The 21,140-nt window shown below is 40.7% G+C and overlaps 1 protein-coding gene across 1 annotated transcript; it reads left to right on the plus strand.

Annotated features, from left to right (window-relative positions):
* The first annotated feature begins 475 nt into the window (after positions 1-475).
* LOC115654822 (haloacid dehalogenase-like hydrolase domain-containing 5) lies at positions 476-20,883 on the plus strand. The gene is made up of 7 exons (XM_030569625.1): positions 476-727; positions 1,954-2,066; positions 6,775-6,868; positions 13,681-13,714; positions 16,308-16,482; positions 17,070-17,258; positions 20,153-20,883. The coding sequence occupies exons 1-7, from the start codon at positions 476-478 to the stop codon at positions 20,568-20,570; spliced, it is 1,275 nt and encodes a 424-aa protein (XP_030425485.1). The 3' UTR covers positions 20,571-20,883.
* The last annotated feature ends 257 nt before the right edge of the window (positions 20,884-21,140 follow it).

The following is a 21,140-nucleotide window of genomic DNA, read 5'->3' on the forward strand; positions in this document are numbered from 1 at the left end:
TTGCTTTGTATTATGTTTATTTTGTTGGTAATGGAAAGCACCAGTCTTCTCATTAGACGCACACACAAAATACTGATAAATATTCAGAGCAGGGAAAAAACTCAACTTACACCACTCTGCAGAGACGATATCTCTCTCTGGCACAAAAAAACTAACTGACTCTGGAGTGTGTTCTTTACATCATCTTGTGCCAGTTTTGCTGAATTTAGGCCAATGTTCTGAAATGCTTTGAAACTTATTCTCATTTGTAAGAATCTCTAGGGAGGTCACAATTATTTGGGCACTAAAAAAGGGCTTGAGATAGGGGGAAAAAATTTGCACTGGTAAGTTTGGCAGTTGTGCTTCCATAACCATAAGAAATGTTGCAGTGTCTGGTTTTATCTGTGTGGCACCTGGTGCATGGGAGGAGGTGACCCATTCACAGAACTCCAGGAGGTCATACAGCTTTTCTTGGTTTGTATTTAAGCTTTATTGAATGTGTGCAGTTATGGAAATAATTACATATTTTTTCTTGTTACAGCCCAACATAACTACCTTTGGCTTCCTCTTCGACATTGACGGGGTAGTGGTACGAGGAAAGACTCCAATTCCTGCTGCAAAAAAAGCCTTTCAAAAGCTAGTTAATTCTCAGGGACAATTCTTGGTGCCAGTAGTATTTGTCACCAATGCAGGAAACTGCCTTCGCCAGAAGAAAGCTGATCAGTTGTCTCATATTTTGGGAGTGCCGGTGAGTAATGTAAACTTATTTTAAAGGTTTCAGAATTTTGTTAGAGGGAATGTAATGAGGAGAGGATCTTGCATTAAATGCGTTTCAGCTGTTCAGTTAACAATCTTCTGGTTTTCTTTTTGAATAAGAGAAAATCAAGTATTTGTAAAGCCCTTTGAAATCTTTGGTTGGAAGGAACTCTAGAAGTACAAAGTGTTATTATTATTAACTACTACTAATGGTATTTCTCAATATCAAAGGGTACATTAGTATTTTGGTAGTAATTATCTGCCTAAGAGTTCCACACTAGTAGCTCTATTTCCTGCTGGCATGAAATTCTGCTAATGCAAACTGATCTCCTGCAATGACATCATCATCCAAGATGATAACTTGCTCCTAACTCCTGCCTCCCTCTTGTACATGAAACACTTCTGTCCTGGTATATGACATAGGGAGGACTGGGTACTGCTGCTCATGGGGTTAAAGTGCTTGTCATGAGTCAAGGGCTGGGTGTTTGAATCCTGCTAAGATAAATGTTTAAAGTTTAGAACAAGATTTTTTTCACTCTGTAGTGATCCTCATTTCAACAGGTGTCATGGGCAATATATATCTACGTATAAAATAATATCCGAAAATATTAAGGTGTTAAAATGACCTGAGGTATCATCATAATCCTTAGAATTCACAGTCTTCAAAACCCTGTTACAAACATTGATTTATTGTAACAACCTTCTGCAGAGTAATGGATTATTATCCCAATTTTTCAGATCATATAGTCGTTAGAGAAAAATTCACTAACTCAAGGACTGGATATTGATATTAAGACAGAGAGGGTGTAGTGACGTAGCATGGCCCACACAGCAATCTGGTGACAGATCCAGGGTTAGAAATAAGGCATTTCTGAGTCCGGAGATTCCATGTTCAGTCTATTAATGGTATCTCAATTTGATGATTTGTGCCAATGCTGAATACAGGAATTCTGTAAGCTAAAATGGAGGCTTGCTGTGTTTATTTGTAAGCTAAGACTCAGAATGCTTTTTCTGCCATGTATCATGTAAAATATTCTGGCTAGGAAATTTGGGAAGCAATTGAATGATGATTGTGGCAAAGGTGGTGGGGGGGGACATATTTTCTGTAGTGACTTTTGGTTAACAAACTGAAATACAGTTTGCATCATTATAGATTAAATCTAGCAAAGACAAAGATGATTTGAAAGCAATACCAAATTCCTATTTTATCCCAAACAGATTTCACAAGACCAAGTTGTGATGTCTCATAGTCCTTTACGGATGTTCAAATGTTACCATGACAAATGCGTTCTGATGTCTGGGCAAGGACCACTTCTTGACATTGCCAAATAGTATCCTTTTGAAAAGGAAGTTTTCTACTTTTAAGTACTTTCATTCAGCCAGTTCAGATTATCCTGTAGAACAGGTAAAGGCCATCCGTCACTTGAGCAAAAGCACATGGTGTATTTTAGAGGGTGAGGGAATCCTAACACAATGTTCACCCTCTACACTGAAAAGTATAATACTCTCCAATTTTTTTCACTTATTATTATCAGGGGCTTCTCTAGGCACCAGCAAAACAAGCAGGTGCTTGGGGCGGCAAATTGCCAGGGGCGGCATAATGTTGGGGCCCCAGCTCCAACCTAAGGCAGTGTCCTGGATTGGATCCTGACCACCCTGTTGTTCTCTGACTGGGTGCCACCAGGGCTGTGCAGCGGGGCAGAGGGAGCCGGCTCAGTGGTGAGCGTGTCCCTGCCGCACTCCCACGGGTAGCGGCCAGCCCCCCCCGCAGGCAGGAGCCGGTAGCACAGCCCTGCCCTGGTCGCGGAGTGCAGGGGGTGGCGGCGGAACACGGCGGCCCAGTGGGCCACTCCTCCAGCACTGGCTGCGGGCTTCTCCTTGGCTTGTCCCCTGCCGCCGCCTCCTCCTGCCCAGTGAAAGGAGTGGCAGCCCAGGCTGAGCCGAACTTGTGCTGCTGTGCAGGCTGAGCCCATGGTGGGCTCGCGGAGGTCCTGCAGAGTAGGAGGCCCAGGCACGCTGCCCTGCAATCACCAGCTGCTCTTCCCCGGGCCCTGGCAGCCGAACCCCACAGCCACCCCAGAGCCACCTCAGAGCCTCCTCCCCTCCCCGCGCTGCATAGCAAGACATGACACCGTGGGCAGGGCTGCTACAGCCATTTCAGACTGGAATTGGCGCCGGGGGAGCGGAAGTGATTGTGCCCTGGCTGGAGAGACCGGGCAGCCCCCTCCCCCATCCCCACAGTGCCCACTGCTTGCTCCTGCCCGCATGGAGCTGCGATGCCCAACTCCGGAGGGCAGCACCAAGTCCCCAGGCATGCTCGCTGGGAAGAAGAGACAGGAGGCAGAGCTGTTCTGTGTCTCCCACGCAGCTCCAGGCCTCTCTGGCTACTCGGCAGCAACAGTCAGGCTGGGTAGCCCGGCAGCAGTGTGACTTGGTCCAACCCGCACAGACCACATGAGCCCTAGGGTTGGCGCTGACATCCTGCCTATGCCAAGGTCTCCAGCACAGGGGCAGCCCTAGCTCGGCCCAGGCAGACAGAGCCCAGCTCGCTCCATGGTCGGCCCAGTAGTAAATGAGCACACTAGTAGGCAATTGTTTTATTTCACTAACTGCAAATTGTCTTTCATTTTTTTTAAATTTTAAACAGTCAAAACCAAACCAAAACAAAAAAATTGCAAAATGCAAACGTGTAAAAGCCAAAAAAAGGGATTGGGGGAGGGGAATATTTTTGTTTGGGGCGGCAAAAAACCTGGAGCCAGCCCTGCCTATTATATATGTTTTAGGCCAGGATGATGACATATTCCCTAAACTTAAATGAAAGCGACAAATCACAGCTTAAGGATTTTTACTGCTTCAGGGATGAGTCTTGAGATGCCATAATGCTATTTAACAGATGATGTAATATGTCTAAAACCAGTTTATAAAGCCTCTATATAAAGAGCCTAACAAATTTGCTGGGCCACTTGTCTCAGGTTATACCAGTTCATGGATGAAATTGTTTTTGTTAACTTGCATATTTTTATTAAAAAAGCAGATATACAGGGCTTTTTGGTGTGAAGTATGCATTTTCAAATTTGAAACTGCCTCTGTATATTTTCTTTTCCTAGGAACCCATAGTTAATATGTAATGTAAACTCACATGATAATGAACACTAACACTGCCTTCTAGGTCAACTAATGTCCTGCTGTAGGGTCTCATTAAAAATTAGTAATGTATTAGCGTGCATTTTACCTATGTCATGTCATGAAGAGGTATAGTAAAACATGACTAATGCTTAACACTGTAAAGGTCAAATGTTTCTACAAACTCTGAGATGTGAAAGTTACTACTATTCAATTACTAAAGGAGGGACCTTGTGCATGGATGTTTGTATTCTTTTTAGTACTTAATACAAATGTTGGGAAATATGACATGTACATGAGGGATTGGTTTATTTGTCTGGATCTGGTAGAGAGTAGATGTTAAGAAACCACACGTGTTGGATATTGTACAAGACTGAATTTGAAAATCTATGTCATCTACAGTATAAACCCCAGGTATGATTAGATAATATATTTACACCAGATAGTCTTACTTTAAAGTATAATTTTAACATGTGACTGAGATGATAGTGCTGAAAGAAACACATTCTGATCATTTAATTTTCAATTGTTAAATATTTTTATCACTTCTTCTGTGCTGTCACATGAATTATTATGAAAGGAAGTCCATTTAGTATTGAGTGTAGGACTATGTGCAGGACTATGTGCTGCTTTTACACAAATTAAACAGGGTGTTTTTGATTTGATCCACTCTATTAACTCGGGTTGAAATTAATAGGATTTGTCTCCATTTAAGTGCATTGCTACACAAATTAAAAGATTTCTTTTTCAACATAGGAGACATTGCTCTTTCCGCTTTCTTCCTCCTCTCCATTCCTTCCTAAGAAGCAGTGAATTGCTTATTTTAAATACTTGTAGAAGGTAATTTAACTACAGAAGTAGCCAAACTTTTTTTTTGCAAATGATTAACAATTTTGGAATGCGTATTTAGCTGGTGTTGCCTTGATTTCTGATTAACTCATTTAAGTTTATCTTTAAACAAAGATAAAAAAGATATAGCAAGTGTGGTGATTTCTTGCCTTACCTGTGCTATCACTGAACAACACAGGTTAACTGTTTTCTCTAGGTCTGTCAATTAATCACAGTTAACTCATGTGATTAACTCAAAAATATTAATTGCGATCAAAAAATTAATCATGATTAATCGCACTGTTAAACAATAGAACACCAACTGAAATTTATTAAATATTTTTGGATGCTCTTCTACATTTTCAAATATATTGATTTCTATTACAACGCGGAATAAAAGTGTACAGTGTTCACTTTATATTATTTTTTCTTGAAAATATTTGCTCTGTAAAAATGATTAACAAAAGAAATAGTATTTTTCAGTTTACCTTATACAAGTACTGTAGTGCAATCTCTTTGTCATGAAAATACACCTTACAAATGTAGATTTTTTGTTGCTACATAACTCCACTCCAAAAAAAGAAAAAAGCAATATAAAACTTTAGAGCATATGAGGTCACTCATTCCCACTTCTTGTTCAGCCAATCACTAAGGCAAACAAGTTTGTTTACATTTACGGGAGATATTGCTGCCTGCTTATTTACAATATCACCTGAAAGTGAGAACAGATGTTTGCATGGCACTTTTATAGCTGACATTGCAAGGTAATTACGTGCCAGATATGCTAAACATTTATATGCCCCTTCATGCTTCAGTCACCATTCCAGAGGACACGCTACTATGCTGATGATGCTCATTTAAAAAAAAAGTGTTAATTAAATTAGTGACTGAACTCCTTGCGGGAGAATTGTATGTCCCCTGTTCTGTTCTACCCGCATTCTGCCATATATTTCATGTTATGGTAGTCTCGGATGATGACCCAGCACATGTTGTTCATTTTAAGAACACTTTCACAGCAGATTTGACAAAACGCAAAGAAGGTACCAAATGTGAGATTTCTAAAAATAGCTAACGCACTCAACCCAAGGTTTAAGAATCTGAAGTGCCGTTCAAAATTTGAGAGGGACAAGGTGTGGAGCATGCTTTCAGAAGTCTTAAAAGCGCAACATTCCAATGCAGAAACTACAGAACCCAAAACACCAAAAAAGAAAATCAACCTTCTGCTGGTGGCATCTGACTCAGATGATGATATTGAACATGCGTTGGTCCTCTTTACTTTGGATTGTTCTCGATCCGAACCCCTCATCAGCATGGACACATGTCCTCTGGAATGGTGACTGAAGCATGAAGGGACATATGAATCTTTAGTGTATCTGGCACGTAAATATCTTGCGTCGCCAGCTACAACAGTGCCATGCAAACACCTGTTCTCACTTTCAGATGACATTTTAAGCAAGAAGCGGGCAGCATTATCTCCTGAAAATTGTGACAAAACTTGTTTGTCTGAGCGATTGGCTGAAGTAGGTCTGAGAGGACTTGTAGGCTCTCAAGTTTTACATTTGTTTTATTTTTGAATGCAGTTTTTTTTAAAAAAAAAATAATTCTACATTTGAAAGTTCAACTTTCATGATAAAAAGATTGCACTACAGTACTTGTATTAGCTGAATTGAAAAATACTATTTCTTTTGTTTTTTACAGTGCAAATATTTGTAATAAAAAATAAAGTGAAATGCAGAAAACATCCAAAAATATTTAAGTAAATGCTATTCTATATTGTTGAACAGCACAATTAATCATGATTAATTTTTTTAGTTTTGTGATTAATTGGGATCAATTTTTTTTAATCGCTTGACGGCGCTAGTTTTTACCATTACTTTCAATCTGAGAATTCTCACAATATATCTGTAGGACAAAATATATGAAATGTTTTATCTATTTCATACAAGAACAGTCAGGCTCATTGGTATGTGAGTCGCTTTGCCAGCATTGTAAACTTTATATGATAGAATTTATTGACTTCACACACTTTTAAAATCTGTTAAGCTGTACAAATAAGTATTTTTGGATCCTTAAGTGGTGCTTTCCCAGCCTGGGTTTTTGTCAACCTATTACCATTGATATACTGCGTGAGACATTTCCTTTACTGGATATGGTTGACCATGACAGACGGCCTAAAGTTTTGGTGAGTGCATGATTTATGTTGAAACCTTTCTATGTCTGTCTGTTCATTGGCTGACATTCTACTTTTTGGAGATTTCTTCTTAGTCTAAAATCACAAAATTGGCTTTTTAGTTTTTCATTTTTAATATGCTTTTGACTTTGACTTCATGCGTTCTACCGATGTACTTATTTCTCTGCAACACTTAAAGGTATTCAATATACCTTCTAACAAGTCAACTTGGCAAGTACTTTTATTGAAGTTCACATTGGCTCTCCACTGTAAAGTCTAGGGCATGTTTTAATTGGTTGACTTGAAAAAAGTGTTGCATTACAGTCTTCAATCTATCTAATATTGAGGAAAACAGGCAAATCTTTGGATTTAATGCAGTTGCCTGACAAATCTGCTACTTTGGAAAGTCTACCAGTTATCTAAGAGAGATGGAGAGGTAATGCTCTTCTCCCCCTCCCCCCCAACCCCCCCCCCAAACAAAACAAAACAAAAACAGAACAAAACAAAAAAAAGAACAAGGAGTCCGGTGGCACCTTAAAGGCTAACATATTTATTTGTGCATAAGTTTTCGTGGGTAAAAAACCCACTTCTTCAGATGCATGGAGTGAAAATTACAGATGAAGGCATTATTATACTGACACATGAAGAGAAGGGAGTTACCTCACAAGTGGAGAGCCAGTGAGGATAGGGCCAATTCAGTCAGGGTGGATGTAGTCCACTCCCAATAATTGGTTAGGAGGTGTCAATTCCAGGAGAGAGAAAGTTGCTTATGTAGTGAGCCAACCACTCCCAGTCCCTACTCAAGCCCAAATTAATGGTGTTAAATTTGCAGATGAATTCTAGTTCTGCAGTTTCTCTTTGAAGTCTGTTTCTGAAGTTTTTTTTGTTCAAGTATGGCTACTTTAAAATCTGTTACACACCACACCACGCCACAGAAACACTAACCCAGGAATCAATCCCTGTAACAAACCTCGTTGTCTTCTCTGTCCCCATATCTACTCTAGCGACACCATCAGAGGACCCAGTCACATCATTCACACCATCAGGGACTCATTCACCTGCATATCTACTAATGTGATATATGCCATCATGTACCAGCAGTGCCCCTCTGCCATGTGCATTGGCCAAACTGAACAGTCTCTACGTAAAAGAATAAATGGACACAAATCGGACATAAGGAATAGTAACATACAAAAGCCAGTAAGAGAACACTTCAATCTCCCTGAACATTCTATAACAGATTTTAAAGTGGCCATCCTTGAACAAAAAAACTTCAGAAACAGACTTCAAAGAGAAACTGCAGAACTACAATTCATCTGAAAATTTAACACCATTAATTTGGGCTTGAATAGGGACTGGGAGTGGTTGGCGCATTACAAAAGCAACTTTCCCTCTCCTGGAATTGACAATTCCTCATCAATTATTGGGAGTGGATTACATCCCTGACTGAATTGGCCCTGTCAACACTGGTTCTCCACTTGTGAGGTAACTCCCTTCTCCATGTGTCAATATAATAATGCCTGCATCTGTAATTTTCACTCCATGCATCTGAAGAAGTGGGTTTTTTACCCACGAAAGCTTATGCACAAATAAATCTTTAGTCTTTAAAGTGCCACTGGATTCCTTGTTGTTTTTGTGGATACAGACTAACATGGCTACTCCCTGATACTTCCCCTCCCCTCCCCCCCCCCCCCCCCCCCCCCGGCTCCCATAAGAGTGTGACAGTAGTGGCAAGTTACTACTACTAAGTTGTGATGTTGCTTTGATTGTACATTAATGTTTTTTGCAAATTGTTGCATTCTCTCCAAAGGAACTGCTTGCTTGCCTGTCCTATTAACTAAAATATATCAAAGCAGATACATAGGCATACATAACAGTGATGTTGTATTTCTGCTGAATTTCCCTTTCACACTGAACTTCAGGCATTAGGATCCCAGGCTTGCTATATGAATTATTTCTTCTTGTGGATTGCCAGATCCCTCGCTATGACTGCATGCATAGCTGCCTCAGCACAGGGATCCAGCTTTAAGCCAGTAGCATTGCCCAAGATTTCAAGATTGCTGCAATGGATTTTCTTCGTAAATTTACTTCAATATTATTGCCATAGTACAACCTGTGAGATGGAGGCATGTTGGTAAGGAAACTTGTATGTAAATGGAGCATTGCTTCAGTTTGCAGTACTCTCAATTCACTACCTTTCATAAGCACTCAGAAGAAATCGCTCCTCTTTTTTTTTAAACGATATTCGTTGTAGTTTCTCAGATTAAAGAACTTTTCAGGCTAGTTCCTTAATATTTGGGGTACACTGCCTGAAATCTTCTGTCAAAAATAAATTCCTTCTCTCCTCCTTGAAGTTTCTTGGGAGTTTCCTTCTGTAATGTTTCCCCTGTGCATTTCATTGTTTGAAGTGTTTCTCCTTAAATTTTTTTTTTTTTAACTCAACAATCTTACTTTAATTTTGATAGGCTGTGAATATCTAAATATTTACTTTTTTAGCAAAAAATTGGAGCTATACAGATTGTTTGACCCCCAAGTGGGGCCCCAGGGCCAGACTACGGGTGCTCCGGCCTCCACCCCCCAACGGATTTTTCCCCCAGCCCTCAGAACTGTCATATAGCTGCTCTGAAAGCAGAACTTGCAACAGGAAAAGCAGCCTTGTGGTTAGCCAGCCTGAAGAGACACAGTTCCCCTCGCGACGGTTGCTTCCTGAGTAAAGATGTTAAAGCCCGTCTGCCTCCCTTGTATGGGCATATGTCACTCGCAACCCCTCAATTGGCTTATCACAAACTATGACGACAAATTTACTATATATTGCCGGTCCCCTCCCGGGGACGGGCAGAGAGCCCCCGAATTCCTGTCGAAACCGTATCCAGGCCTGATCACCTTGGACGCTCTCTCGGCTCACGCGTTTCCTGAAGCCTAACCGGTTGCCGGCCGTAATGAAACTTTCGTGGTTTGTATGTGTAAGTATAATTAGCTGTTAAGTATTCTGTACTGATAGATAAGAGGCAAAGACTGATTCTAGCCGCCCTGAGACTCCTGCTAGGGGAAACCCGTTGACCAGGAAATCTCAAAAGCAAGGGGGATCAGTTGAGCCTCACAATTTGTTTAGGGAAATTAGTTGCTGCACTTATGATTACTAATAGCACCAATATTACTCCTACTAACCCCTGGAATGATTTAGATAACTATTGGGATTTAGAAAAATACCAGGGCCAGCTTTTATTTGTAATTGCAGTATTTGTATTATTTGCTTTGGTAGTGTGTTGTAAGCCCCAGATGTAACTGATCGTGTTTTCCCTTATCATTATCTGTGATTCATTTAATAAACCCTTATACTCTTAAACACTAAGAGTGATTGCTTGCGTGCTCTCCGTCGCTACCCGTGGGGACTTGACACCCCCCCCAGGGCATCCAGTGATCGAACCTCCGCCCTACCCCAACGCTCATTACCCGGTAGATAACGGGCACCTGGTGGCCATATTGGTGGAGCAAGGGGCGAGAGTAATCAGTAATCAACACAGATCTGTTGCATCTTACGTTGGGGTTACCTTCCGCAGTCAGTGCGTAAAGCGAAAATCGCGTATAGTCAAAATTACATTGAGTGTAATGGCGGGCAGAATCGCCTGCACTACAGGTACAGTATTAAAATTGTTATTTTTCTCTTTGTTTGTTGTTTTTGGCAACCACGTAAAACTGAAATTGTGCATGTTAAATGCGCATATGATGGAACAGACCTGTACTAATGTCTCCAAAATGTCCTTTTCAGGTGATTCTCCCTCAGTCTCCTCCTATTCGTTCTGCTTGATCTGTTTCCTTTAAATCTAGGTTATGACTAGATCAGGAATTCCAATTAAATGCATTTTGTTGGAAAATGTGGATTTGTCTAAACCAAAACTGATAGGGGCAAAAAGCATTGAAACTGTCAAAATATCCCACTTTAACATTTTCTAAATGAAAGGTTTGTTTTGCGTCAAAACTTCTTTGTTTTGAAATTTTAATTTATACTTGTTAGTATAAATTAAAGGTCTTAATTAAAAGATTGAAACCAAAACATTTTGAAACTATCAAAATGAAATGCTTTGATTTACCTGATCTGAAATTTTGTTTGGATTATCGGTTCATGAAAGTTTTTGAGATTTTTGCCTTTTTGTCACAGTTTGGGTCAGGAATATTTTTTGAAATATCAAATTCTTTTGGGATGGAAAAACAGTTTCCCATCCAACTCTAACAACCAGTTGCCTAACAAAATATAGTACAACTTATGCTCCTTTTGAGGCAGGAGTAATACAGGTCAAATGGTTATGCCCTGAAGTCAAAATCTTTACTAACTGAGTAGCCACTCAGCCCTTGTTTCACTGATGCCTGGTCTGGAATGCTTATCCCAAATCTGTAGTTTCCATTGGAGAATATACAGTGTGGCTGCTCAGTAGCTTCAGTCATTTTATAAATTTCTGTCATTGATTTACTATTCCAATGCAAGCTGGTAATGTCTGAAAATTGATAGCGAAAACTGACATACACACACTCTAAGCCAGTTTTCTACAGCAGGTGATGTTAATATGATATCTGATAAAACAAACAAACCAACACCCAGGATAGCCTTTGTCTGCCTTTGGAATGGTGCCTTCGCTGTATTGTTGACTTGATGTACATGTGATACTAATTTACGTACTAATCTGTTTGATGTGTCTGCAAATATGTATTAATGAAAGTTAATTGAAGCCTTTTGTTTAACTTCTGTCTGTAAAGGTACAGGTGGTTCTCAGTCACTCAGTGTTTAACTGCTTACAGAATAAGTTTGAACAGTTGAGAACAGCCAACTACACGAACATCAGGAAAGGACTGCAAGATGGAATTGCCTAAGTGTAAAAATGCACATACCGTACTTTTAGCTGCCTGTAAAGACAGAGAGAAAAATAGTGTGACTAAGCAACCCAAAGAGTTTGTACGAGCTAAATCTTGCGTGTCTCTAGGAAACTACTTTGAGATATGTAACATATAACTCAATAATAGCAATTCTGACCCTTTAGTGACTTTATATACTTTAGATGGGAAAACAGCAACTGAATACTACATAATCTTCGACATTACTCATAGGAATGATGTACATAATTCAAAATTGTTAGCCTGAAGTATAATATTGCCATAATATGCAAATCTTCTAATGACATGGTTGAAGTGTGCAACAAGAGTATGATGGGAACTTAAACACACTTTTCTTAGTGATATTCTAGCAAACCCGCTTGTGTCAGCATTTTGAACATAAATCTGCTTTATTGCTACAGTACAGAACTGTCATCAGGACTATCATGCCAGATCTCTCAAAAAACCCACTACCACCACCAGTGCCACTAATTGGTACTCTTGTTGGCAGTCTCTATAGAGACTGATTAGCTCCACATGGTTAACTGTGTTGGAAAACACTCACTCACCACAGAGTTGATTCCTTTTGGGTTTGTTTTGTGGATCATTGATGGAGTTAGGAAACTTGCGCAGTGATTACCAGCTATGTGCAGAGAACTTCTAATATCAATTATTTCATGATCCTTACAATTTGCTTTAAAAATATGCAGGAAAAATGTTTCCCCCCTTTTTGTACTTGGTGAGATTAAAAATAAGAGCTATAAACATAAAAACATTTTTAAAATGACCGAGGGCTTGCTGATCATAAGCAGGCCAAATATCTGCTCATACTATGTAGCGAAATCTTGGGGGCAAAATAAACTATGAAATGCCTTCATTTGGAAATGCAGATTATTGCCCAGAGGCACCCGCTTTCCCCTCCACGTTGTCTTCCAAACAGATATTTCATAAGCACATTGTATGTGTTTAGGAACAGTTCCAGAGGAGTCACTATCTGTTTTATGAGGAAGGAATTACACGAACTTCAGCTGCTCTTTTGGAACTCTTACGATTCTCGATTTATTTATTTTGTATGTAGAAAATTCGTTTTAATGACATGACAAAATAAGGATTTGGGCCAAAATACAACTAAGAAGTTAATGTGCATATGAAAATAGAGCTAGAATCTGGTTGGAGATGCTTTGGAAAGTAATTCAATATATTTTGCTTCTTTAGTTTAGTTATTTACATGAACCTAATTAAAGATGTACTGCAGAGATTGGAGTAGTCCTCTGTGTGTTATCACCATCAGTGGAACTATGCTTTGATAAAACTGAAGATTTTACACAAATCAACATAAGCCAGAATTTCCAAGTTGAGGTTCACTGTGTGTGACTCGGTAATGTCACCTCTCAGCTTGCCATGCAACCATGGAAAGATAAGAGTCCATGATAGTGCTAATTTGTGTGCCATCTCTGGGAAGTGTGGAGAAGGAAGTGCAAATCATTAGCTTCCAGCTGCACCTAGTGTAGCAGTTGTTATAAAACATCTGTTGATTTCCTTAGAAATATAAAGTATTCTCAAATGTATTGTCTGCTGAGATTTTCAAAGCATTATACAAATATTAACCTTGCAACGACCCTGGTAGAAAGGTAAATATACCTATTTTACAGATGAGCAAACTTAGGAACAGAAATTCTGTGACTTGCCCAAAGTCTTGCAAATAGAACAGAGCTGTGAATGTAGAATACAAAAATCATCAGTCCAACTTGTCCTTGTGCTGGACTACACTTCAGTGCTTTGAAATATTAATTTTTAAGCAAAGTGACATCAAGAACTGGCTACATCCGAATATAAAGTGCATCTTCTATCAGTTTGCCAAGGAATGGTTGTGGGAGTAATGCTTTGTATTTCTTTTTGTTAGTAACACCAAAGGATCTTTAACTTAGTGGAGATAACTTTACTTTTTCTTGTTGCAGCATTTGCCAGCTGTGGAACTTCCCAAAATTGAGGGTATGTCTTCCGTTTTCCTATCTTGCAACTGTTCTAGCATAGATTAAATGTCATCTCTTCTTCACTGTAAATTTTATTTACAGTTACAAATTCTTGTACCCCACATTGGTGATTTGGACGGTCGGCAGAGGGAACCCTAGGATTTCTATATAAAATGTATGCAAAACATGTGTGCGCACTACAGTAACATAGTAATTTGTGTGTGTGACAGGATTCCCGGGGTGCAGCCTGGGACTGTGTGCCCCCTGGAACTCTCTCCAGCCTGGGCTGTCTCTCACAATGCCTTGCTAGTGACCTGCACCAAACCCCTCCAGGTGCTGTTATAACTCAGCACAACTGCATGTGAAGCCCCACACCCAGTTATATTGTATGAATGCTCCCAGAGCCATTCATGAATCACACAAAGGCACCAATGCCAGATCCCTCCATCTCCCAGCACTGTACCTCAGGAATATACCGTCTTGCACTGCTCAAGGCGGGCATTGCAGCTTTATTAACTGATTTACCACATCATCAATGGAAAGTAGCTATACACCAGCGTTTGCAAACCTGAGCACATTTACCACACAATTCAGGCAAACTCACTGGTGAAGATCAACAGTAAAAGAAATTTATTGATTACAAGTGATATTAAGCGATATACCAAAAGTCAGAGTTAGTTACGAAAAGAAAATGAAATATAACCACACAGTCTAAACTCTCAGCCCTATTAGACTGGGCAACATCTAAATTAAGCAGTTTTTCTCACGCTACTGGATATTTCAGTCCATAGTATACAGATTTCACCCTTGAAATCTGGGCCAGTCCCCTCAGTTGGAGTCTTCAGAGTGTTCTTACTGCTTGCAGCATAAGTGGGTGAAGGAGAGAGGCCCAGCATGTGGCCACTGTGTGTTTTATATCCTCAGTCCTGTGTGCTTCGGGATCAGGATGGGCGCCGACTTCCCCTCTGCCTGGTGGGTGCTCAACCCCCCGCCCCTGCACTGCCCTTGCCCAGCCCCCATTCCACCCCTTCCCCAAAGTCCCCGCCCCTTCTCTGCCTCTTCCCCCTCCCTCCGCAAAAGTGCTAAGTGCTGCCAAACAGCTGTTAGGCAGTGGGGGCGGGGAGTGCTGGGAGGGATGGGGAGGAGCAGGGACGCGGCACGCTTGGGAGGGAGGGAGGAGGTGAGACTGGGGTGGAGGAGCTTTACTGCCATTGGGTGCCAAGCACCCACTAATTTTTCCCCATGGGTTCTTCGACCCCAGAACACCCACAGAGTTGGCGCCTATGGGATCAGGAGTCCAGACATGTCTGGAGTATTGCTGACTCTCCAGGCAAGATTGAGCAATTCCCCTGGTGTGGCCTAATGCAGGCGAGTCATTGAATTGTAGCTCCCTAGTTGGACAGTGGTTGTTGATGGGTTGTTTGACACCTTGCCTGGGTGTTGGTTACTTTCCTTGCTGTTGTCTCTGGGGAGCTAATATCTGGCTGATTCCCCATCTTACTGCTTTAGGGACCACCATTACAATTCTCATAACTTCACATGCATTAATGATATGCGTATATGGATAGAGAAATTACTTTCAGCCGATCATAATCTTTCCCCTGATACCTTGAAAGGCATGCTTTATATTTACTATCACAATTATTTACAGATGAGGAGTATGGGGGGTTACAGGGTGCTTCCCCAAGGCACCGTATGTCACAGTGTGAATATTCAGTTTCCACCCATGGGCCTCTGAGGGGTGATAGAAGGATGATAAGGGGCTTGCTTTCCTTTTCGCTTTCCTCTAGCAGATTGCACTTCCTTGTTTCTGGAAAGGAGGGCTGAACTGGAATCCCATCAGAGTCAATCAATCCTGCTCCTACACTGGTCAGCAGAGTCATTTGCAAAGTTGTGGCAAGAGGCATTCCTTCCATTTCTCACCTCCATCTGTTTGAAATGTGGGGAGTAAGAAATTTGGGCTTGGAATGAAAGAAAAAAACTGAACAGGATCTATCCCATGGCTTATTCCTAGCGATTGGAGAAATCAGCTGGGAATATAAACATCCATACTGTATTTTTTTTCTAGAGACAAACAGATGGTAGTCCTGGTAGTTCTGATTATTATGTACAGTGCTGTATGTTAATTCATGGCAGTCACAATATTATAAACGTGATTAGACGTGTCAATGTTGTTTAGTGGTACGGGGCAATTTAGTTAACATTGAAGATCAAGTAATTCATCTTGTAAAGCCTGTGGATTGCAGTATGAGGTTTTAACAACTTCTGAAATCCTTCTGTAACGAGAGAATTGAAATTTTAGGTAGATTGAACCAAAATCATCATGTTATTATTTATTATTTGTATTATCATGATGCCTCGGAGTTCTACCCATTGTGCTAAGGGCTGTGCAAACACAGAACAAAATGATGGTCCCTGCCTCATGTTGCACTTTGATCATTTTATTGAACTTTTAAATATAGAAGTTTGTTCAAATTGATTTAGGATATTTCCTTTTCTTTTATATCAAATTTTAACGTGGGTGTGGTGCTGTTTGTTAAATCTTAGAAAGTTATTGCATTATATCTACCTTTCATTTTTAATATTTCAATAATGTTTTCTTGTTCTTGCAGCTGTTGTTTTGTTTGGAGAACCAGTCAGATGGGAGACTAATCTTCAACTGATAATAGATGTTCTGCTGACCGGCGGCTGGCCTGGAAAGCCACATCATCAAGCCAGTTACCCACATATACCCGTGCTTGCTTGTAATATGGATCTGATGTGGATGGCTGAAGCACAGTCTCCAAGGTAGGTGCAGTTATAGCACATACACTATGTAATGTAGACAGTTTCACCATTTTGGGCTTCTCCACATTGCAAATAAAAGGGAGTAGTCAAAATTCAAGAAGAGACAGTGTTTCATACTAATTTTTCATTGAGGTAGTCGTCACCATTGGCATCAAGACCCCGAGCAGAGCTGTGCAAAAGTAACATGCCTTTGGCAAAACAGACAAAGTGCCACATTCTGTTCTTGCAGAGTTTGCAAAAATGCACTTTTTTTTTTCTTGCATCAAATTTTTCAGTTGTAAAAATTAGCTCTCTTAAGTGAAAACTCCTTTTTCAGCCCTGAGCCATTTCTCCTCTTCCCCCAAAACACCACATGAGGTTGTTGCTCTCCTCATCCTACCCCAAATGCTTCCCAGTGAGTTAATGCAGTGTTCCATAGCATCCAACTGGCTTTAAAGCAGTGCTGAAATCTGCAAGTGGTACTAGTGTCCAGGAATTAACGGTATAGGTTTATTGTTTTAGTATCACCAAAAGTCCATGAAATTGAAACTCTAATTTTTTTCTTTGTGTACTTAATGCAATTTGATTTGTAATAATCTCTTTTCTAGATTTGGGCATGGAACATTCATGGTTTGTTTGGAAAATATTTACAAGAAGATCACTGGCAAAGAACTGAAATATGAGGCCTTGATGGGCAAACCTAGTGAATTGACCTATCACTATGCAGAGTACCTGATTAGGATGCAGGCAGCACAAAGACACTGGAAGAAGCCTATTCAAACTCTTTATGCCATTGGGTAAGATTATCAAATATACACATTAGGAAATTGTTTACAACACAAATAACAGCCAGGAAAATTCTGTGGCTCCCACTATTTTATTCCTAGTTTGTCCTAATCATATGTTTAGAAAAAATTAACTTTTTTTTTTTGAAAAACTTTTGTTTGTGTGAAAGTTATTGTTGTATTAGTCTCAGATGGGGACCTCATAATGAACCTTCCTTTCCCCCAACATATTTCTTCTTTTCCTTTTCGATGCATTTGGAATATAAAAAATGTAACATTGTTACATTTTTCTGTTAAACGAAGTGGCTTGCACACTATGAACAAACCTTTTTCTGTGAATCAGGGTCTTTCAGGGCACTTTCAATATTTTAGGGTAAACAGCGACATCTTTCTGAATTTCATAATTCCTCCTCTTTCGTTGTGGTTTGACTGGTGGTGCATTTCTCAGTACAGTACAGGTAGCAACCCCTGTGTTAAGGTTGCCTAACAACATTAAAAATTTTTCAGACTTTTTTTTTTTTTTTTAAAGGTTTGGCACCTCCATGGTTTACAGCAGGACTTTGAAATTTGGGAGCGGGATAGTCATGGATAGAGGGAGGTGCCTTGTGCTGTCCACCTGTAAATCCATTCAGATTTGGCCAAATTATAAAATATCAGAAATCACCATTTTTCCTCTGTTTTTGCCCTCAGTGCAGCTTGCCAAACCCCCTCTATTCCAATACATGGTGCATAAACCATCCTGGTGTTACTTCAGCATGCCATGTAGCACTTCCTGAAAGAGATTCAGATGAATTGGTGGCAGCAACTGCTTTCTCCTATCAGAATACCCTTGATGTATGGGAAAGTGCAATGTGCTGGGAATGAGGAGGCCATGAATCCCACACCAGTTCTAATAATTCTGTGCCCTTCACAACCCTTATTTATTGGGGGGTTTTATCATATCCCACTGAAAGTCTGCGCAAGCTGTGAAGAGAACCCAGAACTCAGTTATGGCAGGCCCACGTCCCAACCACTTAGCCACAGTGTGTCATTTCCAGTTCCTTGTGCTTAGCTATGCTGTCTGTAAAATGGGGCAACACCTGAATAATGGAACCCCCTTTTGTGTGTTACATGTCATCTTGCAATGTCTGGTCCATGGAAGATAACAGCCTTCTGCCACCAGATGTAGTTAGTTTTTTAGTTCAGTTGGTTAGACATCTGTGCCAGTGGTTTTCAACCTTTTTTCATTTGTGGGCTACTAAAAAATTTCAATTGGAGGTGTGGACCCCTTTAGAAATCTTAGACATAGTCTTCTGACCCCTAAAGGTCTGCGGACTCCAGATTGAAACTACTAGTGTATGCTGAAAGTTTAGGGTTCACCCTCCCTCACTGATCAGTCATCACGGGAGGGTTTTTAATTACACATAGTAACATGTATTTTTTCTTAATCTAGGAGAATACACTTACAAATTGTTAAAAGAATCTAGCTAAGGTTGCAAGTCAAGAACTCAAGTTAGGACATTACAGAATGAAAATGGCCCTTGCAGCCTTAGTTCTGAACCTTTATGTGTATGTCTCATGGTCTTTAGTTGTATGACCACATAGTGTATTTTTACCACTTGAATCCCTCTCTCTTAAGTGCCACAGGATGGATGCCACTGACGGAATGAACCAGGGCTGTGAAGTGAATGTGGACTCCTGTCTCTTTCACTTCCAGATGCTGGAAGATGTATGGGATGTGTAGGCAAACTTAATTCTGGCATTTCCCAACTTTAAACTGCTTGACTGAAAACCAATAACATTTCCTTAACTTTTTTGTATGTAATAGTTTCTGTAGAAGAATTTGGAGTAATTTATACACAGCTCCTTTTTCTCCAATTAAAAGTTTCATTTTCTGAAGTAGGCTGTGCAAGTATTTAAGGAAAAGTGTTTGATTTTTAGGTTGTTGGAATATACTATTGGCAAGGAGTGCTAATAAATGCATGTTTTTTTTTTCTGGCCTGTCTGCATTAGCAAGAATTATTCATATCTATAATGTCTTGTGAATAAGGCTGCATGTCTGTCACAGAAGTCATGGATTCCATGACTTTCTGTGACCTCTGAGACTTCTGCAGTGGCTGGTACTGGCTGAAGGGCTGTCCGAGCTGGACAGCCCCTGGGCCAGCTGCAGTTTGGGTGTGTGGGAGGGGGCTCAGGGGTGGGGCAGGGCGTTGGAGTATGGGGCAGTGCTTACCTGGAGGAGGGGCTCCTTAGATCCAACCGGCATGTCCCTGCAGCTCCTAGGCAGAGAGGCCAGGGGGCTCCGCACATTGCCCACAGGCGCCGCTCCCCGCAGCTCCCATTGGCTGCAGTTCCCGGCTAATGGGAGTTGCAGAGCCGGCACTTGTGGCGAGAGCAGCGCACAGAGCCCCCTTGGTCGCCCTTCCCCTAAGAACTGTAGGGACACGCCAGTCAGAGCCGGGTAGGGCGCCTGTCAGCCCCAGCAACTCCCACCCCATTAACAGCAGGGGTCCTGGGCTGTGTGCTGCCACCCACCCCCTCGCCCAACCAGCACCCACAGAACCCGCCTCAAGTTTTAGTTATAGGTATTTGGTTTAGGTATATAGTAAACGTCATGGACAGGTCACGGACCATAAATTTTTTTTACTGCCAGTGATCTGTCCATGACTTTTACTAAAAATACCCATGACTAAAAGCTTTGTTCATGAATGATGAAAATGATATAATAAAAATAGCTATCACTGGGCTGACCTTTTTCCCTATCTGTATACTGATGTGAGACTGTGATCAAATGCTTCATATATTTTCATGTATTTGTGTGGGGAGATGGAATTCTGTTTACCAAAACTTTGCAAAAATATTTGATACATCTGAAATCTGCTAAATTGACTGTGCTTTGCTGATGAAACCATATTTTGGCTTTCCAGGGACAACCTAATGACTGATATCTATGGTGCTAACCTTTATAATCGTTACCTTGAAGAGAAGAATTCCAGAAAAGGTTCCAAAGGGCGTATCCAGGCCAAAGTTGCTGCTGGGACCAGGTCTGCCACTATTTCTCAGGATGATGAAATAGACCACACTTGGCAAAATGAACTTGCACCTGCTACTGCCACCAGTTGCAGGTCTGTTCTTGTTTGTACTGGGGTTTACAATCCTCACACAGAGGTGCCCTCTGACACCAGAGAGAGTATAACTGAGACTGTGTTCCATGGTCACAGAGATTTTAGATTTGATCCTGCTTTGGTAGAGCCAGACCATATTGTACCAGATGTTGATGCTGCTGTAGATCTGATCTACCAACTGGAGAATTTTGCACCTGATCAAGATACTACAACTTTTTAAGGATTGTTCATTCAAAAGCACATCAGGGTTTACAGCACAGTACAAAATGTTGCTTTCTAACACGTTTAACCCTTTAACCTCAATATTTTAAAACACTTTCCTGAACTGGCCTCTCCTACGTAGCACACCAGAACTGGCTTTATTTGTCATAATTACCTCCTGACCGTAATGTTATGAGGAAAGTAGAATTTCCATGTATTTTAAAGTTTATTAATCATGTGTCTGACATTTCTTCTGTCAATTGTACACCGCTACCTCGATATAACACCACCCGATATAACACAAATTTGGATATAACGCGGTAAAGCAGTGCTCTGGGGGGTGGGGCTGCGCACTCCAGTGGATCAAAGCACGTTCAGTATAACACAGTTTCACCTATAACACAGTAAGATTTTTTGGCTCTCAGGGACAGCGTTATATCGGGTAGAGGTGTATTTAACTGCAAACAATGCAATTGGTACCAGAGAGGTGCAACAGTGCAAACAATGCATAGTTTTTTACTTGAAACTTCAAACCAATGTTGTTTCTAACCTGCCTTAGGTCTAATATGCAGCTGAGTTTGTCAGGAGT

Source organism: Gopherus evgoodei, chromosome 7, assembly GCF_007399415.2.
Source record: "Gopherus evgoodei ecotype Sinaloan lineage chromosome 7, rGopEvg1_v1.p, whole genome shotgun sequence".
Taxonomy (NCBI): domain Eukaryota; kingdom Metazoa; phylum Chordata; order Testudines; family Testudinidae; genus Gopherus; species Gopherus evgoodei.